The 17,226-nt window shown below is 39.1% G+C and overlaps 1 protein-coding gene across 1 annotated transcript; it reads right to left on the reverse strand.

The window, feature by feature from the left end:
* Positions 1-10,943: 10,943 nt before the first annotated feature.
* LOC103718569 (probable strigolactone esterase DAD2) lies at positions 10,944-12,608 on the reverse strand. The gene is made up of 2 exons (XM_008807456.4): positions 11,719-12,608; positions 10,944-11,603 (listed from the first exon to the last, which is right to left on the reverse strand). Exons 1-2 carry the CDS (start codon positions 12,129-12,131, stop codon positions 11,171-11,173), a joined length of 846 nt encoding a protein of 281 aa, XP_008805678.1. The 5' UTR covers positions 12,132-12,608; the 3' UTR covers positions 10,944-11,170.
* Between the last annotated feature and the right edge of the window lie 4,618 nt (positions 12,609-17,226).

Here is a 17,226-nt window from a genome sequence, read left to right on the forward strand (position 1 = left end):
AGCACTTGTAAAATGGATAGTTAAGGATGAATTACCTTTTAGTTTATGTGAATCTTTTAATTTTGAAGAATATGTTCAATTAAACCTACAACCTGCTTACAAAAGAACTAGTAGGCGTACATTTAGAAGAGTAGCTATGACCAATTTTTTAGCAATGAAACAAAATTTAATTGAAACACTTTCTACTTTAAATATAAAAATTTCATTAACTTCTGATATTTGGTCAGCATCTGTAGGTAGTAATTGTTTTATTGCCATTACTGCTCATTATATTGATAATGATTGGCAATTAAATAAACGTATTCTTGCTTTTCGTGCTTTTGATTTTCCACATTCTGGGCAACAAATTTCAAATATAATTTATCAAACTGCATGTTCATATAATATTAATGATAAAATTATGTCTATTACTTTTGATAATGCATCTAATAATAATTCTGCTGTTGTATTATTAAAAGACTCATTGCATCCCATATTAGATGGAAATTTACTGCATATTAGATGTGCATGTCATATCTTAAATCTTTCTGTTCAAGCTGGCATGGGCATGATTCAAGATGTGATTTCAAAAATTAGAAATGCAGTTTCTTTTATTCATGCTTCTAGATCAAGACTTCAAGAATTTAAGGAATTATGCATAAATCATAGTAAACGTTTTAAAAAATTTAAACTTGATGTAATTACTCGTTGGAACTCCACATATAGCATGATACATGATGCATACCCATATAAAAATTTATTAAGTGCATATATTAATGATCGTGGATTAGGATTTACATTGACTGAAACTGATTGGAATAAAGGAAAAATTTTGGAAGATTTTTTGCTTAGTTTTTATAATGCTACCAATGTTCTTTCTGGTATATATTACCCTACTTCATGTTCATTTTTACAACAAGCATATATAATTAGTCAAAAATTTGCAGAACATAGATATGATGATGTTTTAATGCCTATTATTGACCTAATGGAATCTAAATGGAATGAGTATTGGGACAGGATATGTCCTATGCATAACTTAGCTGCTGTATTTGATTCTAGAGTTAAATTAAATGGCGTGCTAATTTTACTTGATGCATACTCTGAAAATATGAATCAAGATGCTGAATCTGCTAAAGATGAGGTAAAAAAACTTCTTTATGATATTTATGCTATATATGATGAAAAAATTCGTGGATCTAGAACACAAATACAAACCTCTATTTCTCCTTCTTGTAGTTCTCGTTCGTCATCTATTTTTTCATTCATTGCACAGAGAAGACACACACATGCTTCAAGTTCCTCTTCATCTTCTTCATCTTTAAGTAGTGAACTAGAATTTTATTTACGAAATGATCTTCATTCTGCATATGATGAAAATCAAATAGAGAATCTAGATGTATTATCTTGGTGGAAGAGTGTTAGAAATCAATATCCTGTTATGTCTGCAATTGCATGCGATATTTTAGCTGTGCCGATGTCCACGGTAGCATCGGAATCCGCTTTTAGTGCAGGTCGGCGTATTCTTGACGAAAAGAGAAGTAGGATGACGGGCGAAACGGTGGAGATGCTTCTCTGCTTCAAGGATTGGCTGGATGCTGAGGCAAGACTTCAAGATAAAGGTGGACATAATACAACATCCTCTGATGATGATGATACAAACACTACTGAAGACTGAAGACTGAAGACTGAAGAGTGAATACTGATTCACTGAATCACTGATGATTAGTAAGATTTCTTAATTTTTTATAATTGTACATTTTTATTGTATTCTGGAGGTCAGACCAAGGTCCAAACCTCGGCCCTTTCTTAGTTTCTTATTGTATTCTAGAGGTCAGACCAAGGTCCAAACCTCCCTTCATGTACCATTTTGATTTAAATTAATAAACTGGTAGGGGTCTATGCCAAACCCCCCACCATTAAGGTGGCTTTATATTCATAAATCATAAATTCTTAGTGTTCAATATTTATTAATTTATTAAAAAAATTTATGAAGCATTAATTTTTATCGGGCCGAGCCGGGCCCAGGCCCGGACCGTGCCAGGCCCGCGTGCCAGCCCGGCCCAGGCCCTTATGGGCCGTGCCGTGCTGGCCCGCGGGCCGTGCCGTGCTTGGCCCGGGGGCCTAGACCGGGCCGTGCCGGCCCAGGCCCGAAGCGGGCCGTGCCAGGCACGGCCCGCTGGCCAGGACCCTCTAGCCCAGCACGGCCCTCTCAAAGGGGCCGTGCCAGGCACGGCCCGTCACTGTAGCTGGCGGGCCGTGCCAGGCACGGCCTGCTTCGTGCCGTGCCGTGCCGGGCCGTGGGCGGCCCGGCCCTGCCCATCTCTAGTTTCCACTGAGTTCTCCACCTCCCCCTTGTCTTCCTTCTCCGACGATGGATATGTCAATTTCAGCACGTTGTCATGTCAAGTTTTCATATAGGAGGAATGCAGTGTTTGAAACAAAAAGAAAAAAGAGAGAAAAAGGAGTGAAGAAAAAGATCGTCATTTTAAGCACTTCTAGTAGTTTACCAAGCTGATGTGCATGCTGCTCCTGATCATTAATCACATCAAGCATGATGTACTGAAGGAAGATTTTCCATTGACTGCACAGGGATCATGTATAAGATTTCACGAAGAAAGATTTTCCTACACCCATATTGATTGGTGTGATGTGAGAATCAGACTTGGTGCAATCTGAAGGGGGTCAGCATCTTAACACTTCCATGGCAGCACCATGAATTTTGTTTTGTAGGCAGTTTACCAAGAAGGCCAGCAAGAAGAGAACTGCTGCAAATTACATGATTAATATCTAGAAACGAAATGGTGCTACAAATTATAATGTGAGGGTAAATTTATGTGATTAATAACCATCCAACCCTGTGTTTCATAAAGATCACTGCATTCTGAGACATTTGTGTATTCATCAAAGGCAAGGTAATGGAAGAATAGAATGAAGAAAAATTGGAGCCAAGAATCATAAGATCGCCAAAATCTCTATGCGATTAGCAGATTAGAACAATCAATGGATCATGCTAACATATTTCAGTTGATGCTGCTCCTCGTAATGGTGCTGAGTTAGCAAGACTTGGCTCAGATTCAAATGAAAGGTCTCAGATTCAGACCTGAATGGTGGCTAACAACCAGCATAATCTTGTAGAGAAGGGTGCTTGTATTAGTCTCTGTGGTAAGGAAAATTGAACTCTTCTCATTGTATATTTTCTTGTGCTGACCTAGTCAAGCGGGAGGCTTAATTCTCCCCCTCCTCAAACAAGTAATTCCTCAAACTCAGAATCATAGCCATGGGCTATTTTATTAAAACCTGGAGCTTCTGTGAAATGGAATTACTAACAAGCAAAGCTATCATGGAGTAGGTAGTGAAATAATATGAGGTTTGGCTCTCCATTGTGCCTCAACAGAGATAAAACACAAACATTGAAGTTATCTTGACTGTCGGAGGCTACTTGGGGGCACTCCTAATCATGCAATAACTTCAAAGGGTAAGAAAAAGTTTATTAAATGAAACTGATAAATCTTAAATAGTTTAAAGACCCCAGTTTTTCCCTCTTAAATAAATTTGGGGCCAGTAAGTAAGGATCCTATTGGAAACTTCAAGGGATCGGAAGGTAGGAAGCTATATGTTAAGAGTAATTGAACTTCCATATCACTACAAATCCAATGAAAGCTGATATCATAGAGTTGAGTGAAAAGAAAAGAAAGCAACAGGATAAAAAGGTAAAGACATTTAGTAATCTTTCATTGCTCAGAAGAGAACTTGGCAGACAATGCTGCAGAGAACTTAAATTATTAAGTTTGCGTAGATATTGAAAGATCTCATATCGGCTAGACTCATTTCAGAACCTGAGCATATGAGGCGGATATCTTCAAATCCTGCAGACGCGTTTTGGATGAAAAACAAAACCGAAGAGGGGTCTGAGCAGCACATGTGCGCGCATGCGGGCTCCGGAACCAGACAATATCTGGCAAGAGAGCTTCTGTTCCTCCCTATGTGGCCTCCACGTGGGCACTGAATGCCTCACATGCCCCGTGCAGGCGGAGGCGTGATAATTAGTATCAGAGCCGAGGATGGTTCTAATCCGAGGGTAGGTGAATGAAAGATTCCGCATTGGCTAGACTCGTTTCAAAGTCTGGGCATATGAGGCGGGTGTCTCCAAATTCTGCAGATGCATTTTGGGTGAAAAACAAAACCGAGAAGGGGTCTAAGCGGCGCAAGTGCGTACATGCGGGGCCCTGAGATGGAAACCATCCACCGGAGCAAGGGTTAGCCGGAACCAGACAATATCCAGCAGGGGAGTCCTGTGTTCCCTCCACATGTGGCCCCCGCGTGAGCACTTGGTGCCTCATGTGCCCTGCGCAGGTGGGGGCGTGACAGATATTGTGGGAGGCAATTGACTGGCCATGAAGGCAGCGGTAGTGAAAGCTGAAAAAAATATTAATTGTCAAAATTTTCCACCCTAGAGAAATGAAGGGGAGGAAAGAGAGGGTAAGAAAAGAAGGAATTTAAAGAGAGAAGGAAAAGAAATAGGAAGGAAGGAAAGGCAAATGGGAGGCATAAAAACAAAGCCGGTTTTACTTTGCACTCTAGAGAATATTCAAACCTTCTTTACACTCGATTAAAGATCTAAACAGATTAGGAGAGTTGCGTAGGAGTGAAGTTCCAATGGTAAAGCAATCACTTCAGAACCACTTTCTACACAACTTTCTCCTTTCAACTAAATGAAGAAGTGTGCTTATTTTTATTTTTATTATGTTTTAATATTCTCTACAAAGAGGATGGAACTTGGGAGAGAACAAAGAGTGATCCGCCCATCTAATGTTAATGTAACCGGCTTTGACATATGTTATATACACATCAAATGGAGGGCTATGATCTATTTATCTCCTTTCTTTGTTATTAGGAGTTTTTAAGAGAGAGAGAGAGAGAGAGAGAGAGAGAGAGAGAGACTTTTTTGGAACATGTAAGTTGGGAAACAAGAGGCCAATTCCTCAAAACATCCAATCATTTTTATTTCATATTTTTATTTTAAAGATAAAATTTCAGAAACCAGAAATAAAAATATACCTAATGTTAATATTTTTATATTTGTATTTTTCAAAAAACTATTTCCATTGTTTTAAAAAAAATAAAAGTGAGAATTACTACTTTCAATAATTTTGAAAATAAAAAACTTATATTTTTTTACCACTGCCTTGAGAGTTTTCACTACCACCCAACCACCACCTTCTTATCGTTGCCACCATTGCAATCACCACCATATTTACCACATTAACGATGCCCTTAACTCTGCCACTATTACTGCACCACCACCATTATGCTCTCCATTACTACCGCACCATAAAAACATCGCCACTGCATTCACCATAAAAACATCGCCATTATCATCGCCTACCACATTGCCAACACCCTAGCACTACTTTTGTTTTTTGGTACAACGGCAGCTCACATACACCAAGCATAGGTACAACCAACGAAATCAGAAAAAAGAAGGTAACACAGGGAATGAGGCACTGACACGTGGTCGCCCCAGGTGAAGCCTCTAGAGTGGTGAGCTGCAAATGAGGTCACCCAGTCAGTCGCGCTATTCGCCTCTCTGTAGACATGTGTAACCCACGAAAGACTACACTTGTCTAAGAGTCTCGAACTCGTGTCAAGACTCCGGTCTTGTATCCACTCTATCACCGTGGCCAAGTCTCCCTTGAGCAGAATGCAGTCCGTACCCAGTACCCACCTCACATAAATAACTCCCTCCCATGCAGCCCTGAGCTCAGCATAGACCACAGACATGTTGAAAATCCGCCGATCTCCAGCTACAACCAGTCTAGCCTCATGGTCCCTGATAACGAAGCCCACGCCTCCAATACACCCTCCCTTACCAACACTATCATTGAAGTTTACTTTGAGAAAGCTAGGAGGTGGGAGCTCCTAGAAGACCTGTACAGTCCTGGATGCTACAGGAGCAAAAGGGGAGTCCCATATTTGCCTGGCTGTCCCAAGGGGCGACGACGTGGCAACGTGGGTGATCTTCTCTGCATGAAGAAGAGCCTTGTCAGCTACCGACCTTGGATGCGCTATGCTATCCTCGAAGATTCGGGCATTTCTATCTAGCTAGCAATGGTAGGCTAGGTAGGCAACCCTGATGACTGGTCTCTCCAAGCCCGGACTCCGCACTGAAGTCTCTAGGAAGAGAAGGAAGTTCTCGGTCGACGACCACCCCAGCCGTGGATCGTGGGGGCCCTAGGCGCACCCCTACATCTGGGCAGCCCTCGGGCATCCAAAAATGACATAGAAAATAGACTCCTCCACTTCTAGGCAATCCAGACACTCAGGAGAAACGTGTATCCCTCGTCGGGCCAGCATACCTCTGAGGTAAACACCCTCAAGCCATCTTCCAAACGAACATGGCAACTCATGAGTGAATGCGGAGCCTCTAGATCTAGCTCCCCTCAATTGTCGTAGTCGCTATCATCAACTTCGCTATGTAATCCCGCCACCATCACCACCGCCATTTAATCCCGCCACCATCCCCACCTCCTTCATACCACTGTTAATCCTGCCACTAACACTACCACCGCCTCTATTACCTCCACCACCACTATCACCGCCTCCACCACTATCACCATTTTTATATTTTAAAATAATTAGTTATACCAAATATATCTATTTTTAAAAAAAATAATGAATAATGTTGTGGTTGAAATTTGGCCTGAGGGTGACCACGCTAGAGGAAGCCAAGAAGACGTCGGCCGGGATGGAGAAAGCAAGCCACCTCCTGCACTCTGGTGCCCCTGCACAAAGACTTGGCCAAGGATTTCGGCGAAGGCCCTCCAATGGCTAAGTTAGCCGTGCCTTTTGAGAGGCTTCTGAGAGTTTTCCATCACCTCTAATGGCTTAGAATAGCTTGAAAAAGCTTGTAATTGCTTGGAGAAGCTTTAGAAAGCTTATCGAGGGCCTTTTCCTACCCCTTTGTTATAGGGTGAGGGTTTCGGCCGTTATTTGGAGTCTCGGGCCAGTTTGTGATTGGTTGGCCATTAGTTGGAGGCAGCATGAATCACGGAGATCAATCCCGTGGACGGAGGATGCGAGAGATATCTTCCTAGACTTGTTCTGAGGACCCGTCACGTCATAAGCAGAAGTAGTTGAGCGAGCTCTTTAATGCGTTGCGTGTAAGCTCCCTCTCGAGGCGTTATCTAATGGTACGCAGGGGGCCAATAGTCAATGCTCCATCCCCCAAGGCGGCTATCATAATGACCGGCCTTTAACACCGCAATCCAGAAAAATCTGCTGAGGGAGCTTTTAGGGATCCGCGGGATCTTCAATGGGATCAGAGTTGACAGGGCCGAGGTCGGCTCGGCCTTTGGCGGGGTCTGAGATCGGCTCGGCCTTCGATAGGGTCCGAGGTCTGGCCTGTTCGGCTCTGAGGTCTGCTCGACCGGAATTGAGTGGCTCCTCGCTGGAGTAGAACGATCCATTTTGCCTCCCATCAAATAAAAATAGATTTTTATTTTTTATTTTTAAAAATAGAAAAATGAAAGGGATGCCAAACAACACCTTAGTCATGTTCGTTTTCTTATCTTCCATCTTGTTAGATATCTCCTAGGACATATGATGCATTGACATAACATTCATACATACAAACATACATATATATACATATTACTTTCTGAATATTTCTACAAGAACTCTAGTTAGATTTCTCAAATAAATGACTTATACCATGTTGGACTTCCATTTAAGAAGGGATTGTAATATCATTGGATTTCTAGTACAAGAAACGGAGTAGAGATATTACATAGGAACAAAACTACTCATGCTAGCCAACGGATGAGAGAAAATTCTAAAACGAGAAAAATTCAAAACATGTAAAAAATATATCTTTGCAAATGTAGACTCCAAAACTATCAAAGAAAAAGGGAGGTACTTTTGAACTAAGACGAAGGTGAGATATAGTGCACGAGAAAAAATTAATTACATGTTAATTACATTCAGCTCTTTTTAGAATTTAGACTTTAATTAAATTATCCCAAATTTACAATTAGCGCATGGCAAGCAGCTCTCATATATTTCAATATCTATCGCATTTTCTTGTGCAAAACTCTTTGATCCATATAATATTATGTGATCACATTGATATCTAATAGTAATACTTGGGGCTATCAAATGAGAGAACTGTTTACAAGTTAGCTCATTTTAGCTAAGTGTAGCTTGAGCTATGCTTAGATTATTTAAGTTCGACTTAATTTAGCTCAAAGAATAAATATATGAATATTTTTCATATATTTATATATGATTTTAAGCATATTCTTGTCTATTATAAATATATTATTATATATATTTATTTTAAATTAGTATAATTTACGAAAAAATATAATATATTTTTAATTTAATAATAAAATATAACCCAAAAATATTTGTTCGAACTATACGAAATAACGTTTTGGAGGACCCCAAACTTTCAACAAATTTTCTAAATGAGCTGCCCATGAGTTGCTTGAATGCAGCTTGCAATTAAATAAACTAGTTTGGCTTAATTATAGAATAAGCTGACTCTGAGCTTGGCCTTGCTCGCTCATGCTCAGCTCTTAACAACCCCTGGTTACACCCTGTCATGTTTCTTTGAAATTGAGGTCATTCACAATTGTGATCAAAGAGAAAGTGAAGCCCAATGAGATTGAGAGTTGGACCTTCTCCATCAGGTAACAACAGAAATAGGCTATACTATCCTCCATATATGGCTCAAAGCCTGTAAAGGGAACAATGTAGATAAGACCAAATATCTTATACTGCAAGGCAATTAAGTTAGAATTGTCAATGCCTGATGATTGCCACCTCTCTCTCTCTCTCTCTCTCTCTCTCTCTCTCTCTCTCTCGGGTGTAGATAAGACCAAATATCCTTTTGTTTTACTAATGAAAGGCAATTAGGTTAGAATAGTCAATGCCCGATGATTGCAACCTCTCTTTAACAATGACAGTCTCTCGAACATTGTCTTTCAACAAAGGCTATATGATCGATATCAAGAATTTTCTACAGAAACTTCAAAGATGGAGTTTTAGTAACAAAAAAAATATTTGCTAAAAGTCATAAAATTACTTCTAAATGTTTATAATAACATAGTAGCAGCGAAAAAAGAATAACCTTTGTAGCCACCATCACTAAAACTTTAGCAACAGTACTATTATATTTTAATACTAAAAAATAGTTACAGTAGGAAAAAAAGTTGCTGCTATAAGTAGAAAATTTTAAGAGGCAATTATTGTTATCGATATAAGTATATATATTATTGTTTTAGAGAGAATTATTTTTGCTACTAGATATACAAGTTATTTTTAGAGACAAATAGTATTTCCTCGCTACGAAATCCATTGCTGAATTTCTTTTTCTGCAGTCGACTCCCACATTGGTCAAAGATATCATGCTACGACACCGTGGTTTAGAGGAAAATTGCTATCTAGATATATGTGACACATGTCCAACTCTATACATGAAAAATCTTTAGGAAAATGAACTCACTAAAGCAAGAATGTCAATTCTCTCTCTCTCTCTCTCTATCTGGGAATATGGCCAAGGTATCCAAAGTCGTGGTTTCATCACTTGGAAGGAAAATAGTTTGCTTTTTTTCTTTTGATTTGAGGAGAATTACATGGTGAAGAAAGAAGATAATATGGAATTTCTGGACCGAAAAGTAGGTCAAGAAAATCGATTCACAAGAATCATGGACCCCTTCTTTTAAAGCCATCACCTAAGAAATCATGATAAAGCTTGGAAGAGAAGGGTGGGGGGCAAGTGTAATTCAAGCAGCAGCTTTGTGCTATCAACCACTATTGTTAAGATATTTTTTTTTATAAAACTCATCGACATGTGTCTCATAATTCAAGAGCAAGATGCTTTGTGATTATATTACTTTTTCTTTTCTTTTCTTTACTTCTTTCTGTGTAAGATTCTATGGCCAAGGATAGGCAAGCCTACGCACATTTGTCACTAATCCATGTTAAGGTAAATTACCAAAAGAAAAATCTAGGTCGGCATAAGCCTATATAGTACAGCCTCCTCCCTTTTGAATGCTTTAATTAATTTTAGACAAAGCCTAATGGTGCCAACTAACTTGTCAATCATAGAGATCCAATAAATTTGGAAAACAAATCCAAATTGTCCTCTCCAATCACCTAACCCAAATGCTTTGTCAATTAGACAGGACATTAGCAAGCTAAAGCTATCAATGGGCCCAAAAATGGATAAGGTTTGGACACCAATGGCTGTCCTCCAGAGACAAATCCAATCCAGTTTGATTGCTTCCGTGGCTATACCATCTCTCACACGCACCAAATCATTCGGTCCCCCTAATTAAAGCCACCTCCACCCCTCTCCGTCTTTCTCCTCTGAAGCCTGAACTTAAAAAGTACAATGAAAAAAAAGAAAACCAATTTATGCGGCGAACTCCACGCCACCCTCGGCTCAGCATCAAATCACAGTCCAAAGTCGTGCACACGCTTCGCTTTACGGCTCTCATAGTTAACGTAGTGTTTTATGAAGCATAGGAAAAGAAAAAAAACTTTTTTTATATTTAAATATTTTTTAGAAAAATTATATTTATATTTATTTATGTATTTTTATAAAATATTTTTTTATAAATACTCCTAGCATAACGATTCTTCTAAAATCATTAATAAAAATTATATTTATTTTAATTAAAAAATAAAATAAAATTTTAAAATTACTTTTTGTCCGTTTTATAATTTTTTTTTCATATCTATTCAATAAAAATATTTTAGTTATTTTAATTTAAAATTATTAATATTTTAATAACATTAGATGGTATGGATATATATGTAAAAATAAAAATTAAAAAATAGCATATCAAAACAAATGTAAAATTAATTTTAAAAAATATTTATGTAAAATTTGATATTTAAAAGGATATTTATGGAAAAAAAACTGAAAAGAAAATACCATTCCGCCACCGTAATCATGCCCAAAGACTTTTTTTTTCGGAAAAAAAAAAAAGGGTTAAGACAAAGTCGATATCACGTGACCTCCACGTGGGCCACTCTTTGAGATAAATATAATTTATCCAGCGCAACGACCCAAGACACCACGCCTTATTCTCCACGTGTCATCAGCCAAACAGCACTATATTTAATATAATGGTGGCTATATTGGTGGTGATGGCCGGTCGCGGCGGGCGGCGGCGGGCGGTCACCGGGAGAGGGAGCGGCGGATGACGGGGACGAGGGCGGCGGGGGCGCTGAGGTGGGGGAGGTGGCCCTCGGTGTGGTGGAGGACCTCGATGGTGGTCCGGCCGCCAAGGCGGTCCTTAAGGTAGCGGGCGACGGAGAGCGGCACCGACACGTCCTTGGCCGTCTGTACGATGACGCAGGGCACCTGCACCAGCCCCAGCACCCCGCGCAGGTCGCTGTTGAACACCGTCCTCGACACGAACAGGGTGATGTCCGGCCGCATGTTGAACAGCGTCCGGCTGAACTCCCTCACCGCCGCCGGCACGTCTGCACCCACCGCCAGCGGCGCGAACCCCCTCACCCACGCCTCGTAGTTCGACTCCATTGCCGCGAGCACCGTCTCTATCTCCCCCTCCCCGAATCCTCCATGGTACTCCTCGTCATTCAAAAACCTTTCCAAACCATCGATCAACGGCAAGAATCCATCAGCTTGGATCCAGATGCGATGACTCGACTTCCGCTAAAAAGCTGGTACTATGGTGGCTAGTCGTAGTGATAATACTGTACCTGGGAGAGGCGCCGATGAGGATGAGCTTGAGGAAGGCGTCGGGGCGGCGGATGGCGGCGAGGATGCCGATCATGGCGGAGACGGAGTGGCCGACGAAGAAGCAGCGGTCGATGCGGAGGGCGTCGAGGATGGCGAGGAGGTCGTCGACGTAGGCGTCGAGGGTGACGTAGCGGCGGAAGTCGAAGTGGTCGGGGTTGACGCTGCCGGCGCAGACAAGGTCGTAGAGGACGATGCGGTAGTCGCGCTGGAAGTAAGGGACGATGCGGTTCCACGCCGACTGGTCGGTGCCGACGCCATGGGACAGCACCAGCGCCGGCCGGTCGGCGTTGCCGACTACCCTCACGTTCAGCATCTCCAGCAGCTTGCTGCCGGTGGCGCCGCCGCTGCTCCAGTTGCTGTTGCTTCCTCCCATCTTCCTCCGTAGTTGGACTCCCTTCCTATTGATGGATTTCTTTTGTTTTTTTTCCCAAATATATGGTATGGGTTCACCAATAGTGGAGAAGGCCAATTTTGGAGCTGTGATGTGATCTAAATTGGATAGATGTGGGGTTGGCTGATACTGAGATGGGCATTGGGGTATATAAACTGCAGAGGGGAAAGGGTTTGTGGGCTATTTCCCCACTCAATTATATTCTTCTCCTCCTAAAAAAAAGCTTTTGATGGCTAATTATCCAGACCACAATATCTTTCTTATCTTGGTCCTTTCCTTCCATCCCACTGTACTCTGCTCCACAGTATCTTCTTAATTACATCCTTTCTTTCTCTATTTTTTGTTATGTTAGGAGTTGGAAGAGGATGATTTTTGTGAGACTACCCTCTCTCTGTGTCTGACCTCACTGCCTCTTCATCGTTTTTAAGGAGCTTGTGGTAATGGTGGTGGTCAGTCTCCAGGTTTATTAGGCTTTTCTTGTGGGTTTATTAGGTTCATTACCTCACTTTCTTTTTCAATAAATCCAAATCTATATCCATAAGTAATAAACTAAAATATTATTTGTTTATGTTATGCTAACTTCCCCGTTCCTCATTTTATGAGTTTATTTTTCTAATTTTTCCAACCAATGAAACAAGATTCTTCCTTGAACCGAACAGAGTTGCCTCTAGATAAAAAGATCAAACAAAAAAAATTGGCCTCAACCGTGATATGCCATACCGGTTCGAATCGGACGATACGCAGTATACCGTACCATACCGGTTCAATACTGATATAAATGACATACTAAAATTTGGTATAAAAAAATTCTGTACCATATTAATACTATGCTAGTGTGACATCGATATGAGATCCAGTACCGAGTCAGCAAATTTTGACCTCAATTATATTGAAACATTAGGTAACATCTAGTGGTTGGCATTGGATGCAAGTTGCACGTTATTGGATAAAAAAGAACTAAAAACTCGTTTGAGAATTTTTTAAAAAAGTAGAGCTATGCACGTCAAGCCTCAAGATGGGAGATCCTAGAAATTCAGAACCCTTGCAAACCTGTGATATTAGGAGTCTGAAAAAGTATAGCTAGATGACAACACTCAGCAACCATTAGAAAAGTCTGTCATTAGATATAATAGATATGGTACAATTCCATGTGATCCTTACGATCCCGCGCTTGGTTGTTGGTCTTCCTACTACGTAATATACCAACCACCCGTTTTGTTTTAAAGATTAGGCCGACAACAATGAATTTTCTACATATTTTTACTATTTATCCACGCATTTTTATGATCTTATTTGTAAGCTCGTAAGGGTGGATTTTAGGATATATTTGATTACGGATTCGAATTCGAACGAGAATCAAAATTGAATTGGATTAGAATCAATATTAGAATTAAAAAAAAAAGAATTTGAATAATAGAAGAGAGCCTGAATTAGATTTTTAGAATTGGGATATTTTTTATTTTCTTCCAATTAAGATTAGAGGTGGCAATTTATAATCTCACACGTCAATTCAATCTGCAAATGATCTGCTTTTAAACAGATTTGGATTTCAAATAAATAGATTTGAGTTGTAAATAGGTCAATTCGTTTAAATCTATTTATTAAATGGGTTGGATTTAAGTTTAAACTTTTAACCCATTTAATTTATTTTGATTTGTTTAATAATTGAGTTGGGTTATGATTCAATCTATTTAATTTGTTTACAACCTATTTAACTTCTTTGAACCTACTTAACTTATTTCTAAATTATTTAATCTATTTAATTCATTTAACTTGGATTTATTCTTTATAAATTTATTTAACTCGTTAAAAATTTGTTTAACCTATTTAATAAATAGGTTATGTAGGTCGAATCATGCAATCTATTTAAGAAACAGGTCAAATTCAAATTTGAAGTTTTGATATATTTAATAAATCGATTGGATTTAGGTTGATAAATTTTTGATCCGATCCCCATCCAATTTGATCGGTATATGATCCGATCCGCTCCAATGCCATGCTTGATGAGATTGAGAAATATTTCTTCTTTGGCTGGAATCCAAGTTATTTATTTTAATTTAAAAAATAAATTTTATGAAATGAAAAATGATCTCGTTAGGGGGACCGAGGCGTTGAAGCCGCGTGACCTATCAAATCAAGGGTCCCATCCAAACGATAAGTTGCAGCTCCACAGGCCACCCTGTTTCTTTCTCCCGTACCTGCCAAAGCCAAAGGTTCCATCTTTTCAGATTAATGATTGATTTATGTATCCATACATAAAAGCTATTTTCTCAAAATTAAAATTATGCATGAAAATATGTTTAAGTGTGTTTAAAAATACCAAAAAAAGACCTTATTATGTATATAAAATAAATTTAAAATATTAGTTCTTTAAAATACTAAAGAAAAAATGATGTTGGACAATGACAGGATATTTTATCCCTCACATCCTGTTTTTTTTATTTACTTTTTTTTTTTTTAGAGGATGTGGGGGTTTGTAGGCCATAAGAATATAGGATAGGGAACTGTAAACCCCTTTAAAAAGATGACTTTATAGATTGCAAATACTACTTTGTCCAGTTGGACTGAATGGCAAGTGATATATATCCGCATAATAATAGGATTAATTTAACATGCTATCACGCCAATTATCTATTTGATTGTCTTCTTCGAGGATATGAGACGCTTGCAAAGCTGCTATCTTGAATATCATGATTTGAACATTTTGGATGTTATGGTGAAATATGTAATTCTCTTGTCATTAATCTAAGAAATAAATGACTCTTAACAGTGTTGCTCCTTAGCCATACTTGATTGGCTAACAGATTTTGTTCCTAGTAGCATTATAATCAATAATTGCTATAGGAACTAATCTACTGTGATGGAAATTGCCCTAATGATAACCAGCTTATTTTTCATTGCCCAATGGATAAGATGTGCTTGGAGGGAGTGAAAAAGGTACTCCAGATGAAGATGTGATCAAAGATTAATAAGTGTGAGGCTTATTAAATAAAAAAGCTACAAGTGCAAATATAAGCATATTGCTCGGATCAATAATAGTTATGTACAGGATGACTAAAGAAGGATTAAAACATACCTGCTAATGTGAAACAATTCAGGGACTTCTGTATTCTCCTATCGACAACAATCAAATCCTTCTCTTCTCTTTAACCATGAGCTAAATGAGTAATAATTTTAGATTTTCACAATTGTAAGAAGAGGAGAGCTTGCCTCTTGCTCTACCACTAATCCCAACTCTACGAAAGATGCAAGTTAAGGCCATGTTTAAGTCCAAATCAAATATCATCTTTTTTTTATTTTTAATTATATTGATAAAATGAGATTTCTATTCAGGCTGCAATAGAAACTAAATATATTGTAGCTAAATTTTTTTAGCATCATTATTCTCAAAGCAAGGACAGCGAAGTCCAATATTTCTCATCATTTCCTCATAGAATTTTCTTAATATACAATCTAATTGCACCTATCAAACGAAGCTTGAGATCTTAAGGATCTTCTCACCATTTCCTCATAGAATTTTCTCGATATTAGCCTTTACAAAAGTTTGGTGCATATCCCTAGATAAGGGCGCACAGTCACTTCATCTTTAACCAAGCTCCAATCATGCTTCCTAACAGATCTAGTCATGCCTTCATGGATCATGGATCATGGAAGTAACAACACAAAAGTAAATAGATCATCGTAGATACATAGTCAACAAAAAAACACAATAGAAGTACTGATGGCAGGAAATGGATAGTGCTTGCAGTAGTATGGTCATATCCCCCTCCCTCATGGTGCCACTGCTTTTGTTCCTTCACCATCTTGTAGCCGCATAAATCCCCACAAAAAAAGAGAAAAAAAAGGACACTGGGGGCCACTCCCATCTTCCCATTATTTTCTTCACCACTTTCTTTCATTGCCCATGACCATTGATGGGGATTGACCCAGACTGCATTTCCCATCTCTCTCTCTCTCTCTCTCTCTCTCTCTCTCCTTTGTTTTCCCAGCGCAAGTCCTATCCTTTCTTTCCTCACATGTTCCCTCCTTTCATTCCCCAGACATTGCTTCCCCTTATCTACTTTGTTGCTGTTGTATCTGGACTTTGATTCTTGAAGGACCACCATTCTATTCCTTATCGGCCACTGCTCCTGGTACGACAGTACAAGGCTTGACTAAGGTGTTCATTAGCGCTAGGTACTTGTCAACCCTCAAGGCAAGTTATCACATGATATGGACTAATTAAATAGAGACAATGGTGGAAGGCGGGCCTTGCCTTTATAGCTTGGATTACTCTGAAAAAAGCAGTATTAGTCTATTATTGCACAGAGAGAGAGAGAGAGAGAGAGAGAGAGAGAGAGAGAGAGAGTCACATATGTCTTATATGGGATTTCTACCATGCTAGAGTAATATTTTTAACTATTGGATATGATGATTGAAGTAGCAGAATGTTCAAGTTCAGTTATTATAACTGGTGCTTTCTTAATGCTTGATATAGTGCTTTATATGTGAATTCATGCACTATTACAGAGTTAAGAAAAGATTATCCAGTGTTATAAGCCAAACTGATATTAAATCTAATGCATGTTTAGCTGAAGTAATTGAGGCAAAGACTAGGACTTTTTCATATTCGCCTGTAATCAAATTTGTTTTGATTGAGACTGGACTAGCTCTAGCTAGTTCTATGCAGTCTGATCATCGGATCGTGCATCCTAATTAATTTGCATCTTTTTATGAAGATCAAGAATAATATTCCACTTTATATGCGATACCTAACTTGTTAATCACCCAAAGAAGTGATTACAGAGTGCTTGTTGCTGAGGATGACATATGGCAAGTTGTTAAAGCCTTTTAGTGCCATCAATAATTTACTGCCTTGGAGGAGGTTCTAGGATAGGAATAGAACAAACTAGTGGTTTACATGGTGCATAAAGGTACCTTAATCCTTTGCCATAGGAGCAATGCTCGTGGTATCCTGAAATGAGTCCAAAAGAGACATCCCTTTCAAACTAATAAATTCATATGGAGGGTAATGTCCTTGGCCATACTTGTGAGAGGTGGTCACATCCAAAGTGGATGCCTAAGGCACTATCTTTTT

This window comes from Phoenix dactylifera, unplaced genomic scaffold (genome assembly GCF_009389715.1).
Source record: "Phoenix dactylifera cultivar Barhee BC4 unplaced genomic scaffold, palm_55x_up_171113_PBpolish2nd_filt_p 000648F, whole genome shotgun sequence".
Taxonomy (NCBI): Eukaryota; Viridiplantae; Streptophyta; class Magnoliopsida; order Arecales; family Arecaceae; genus Phoenix; species Phoenix dactylifera.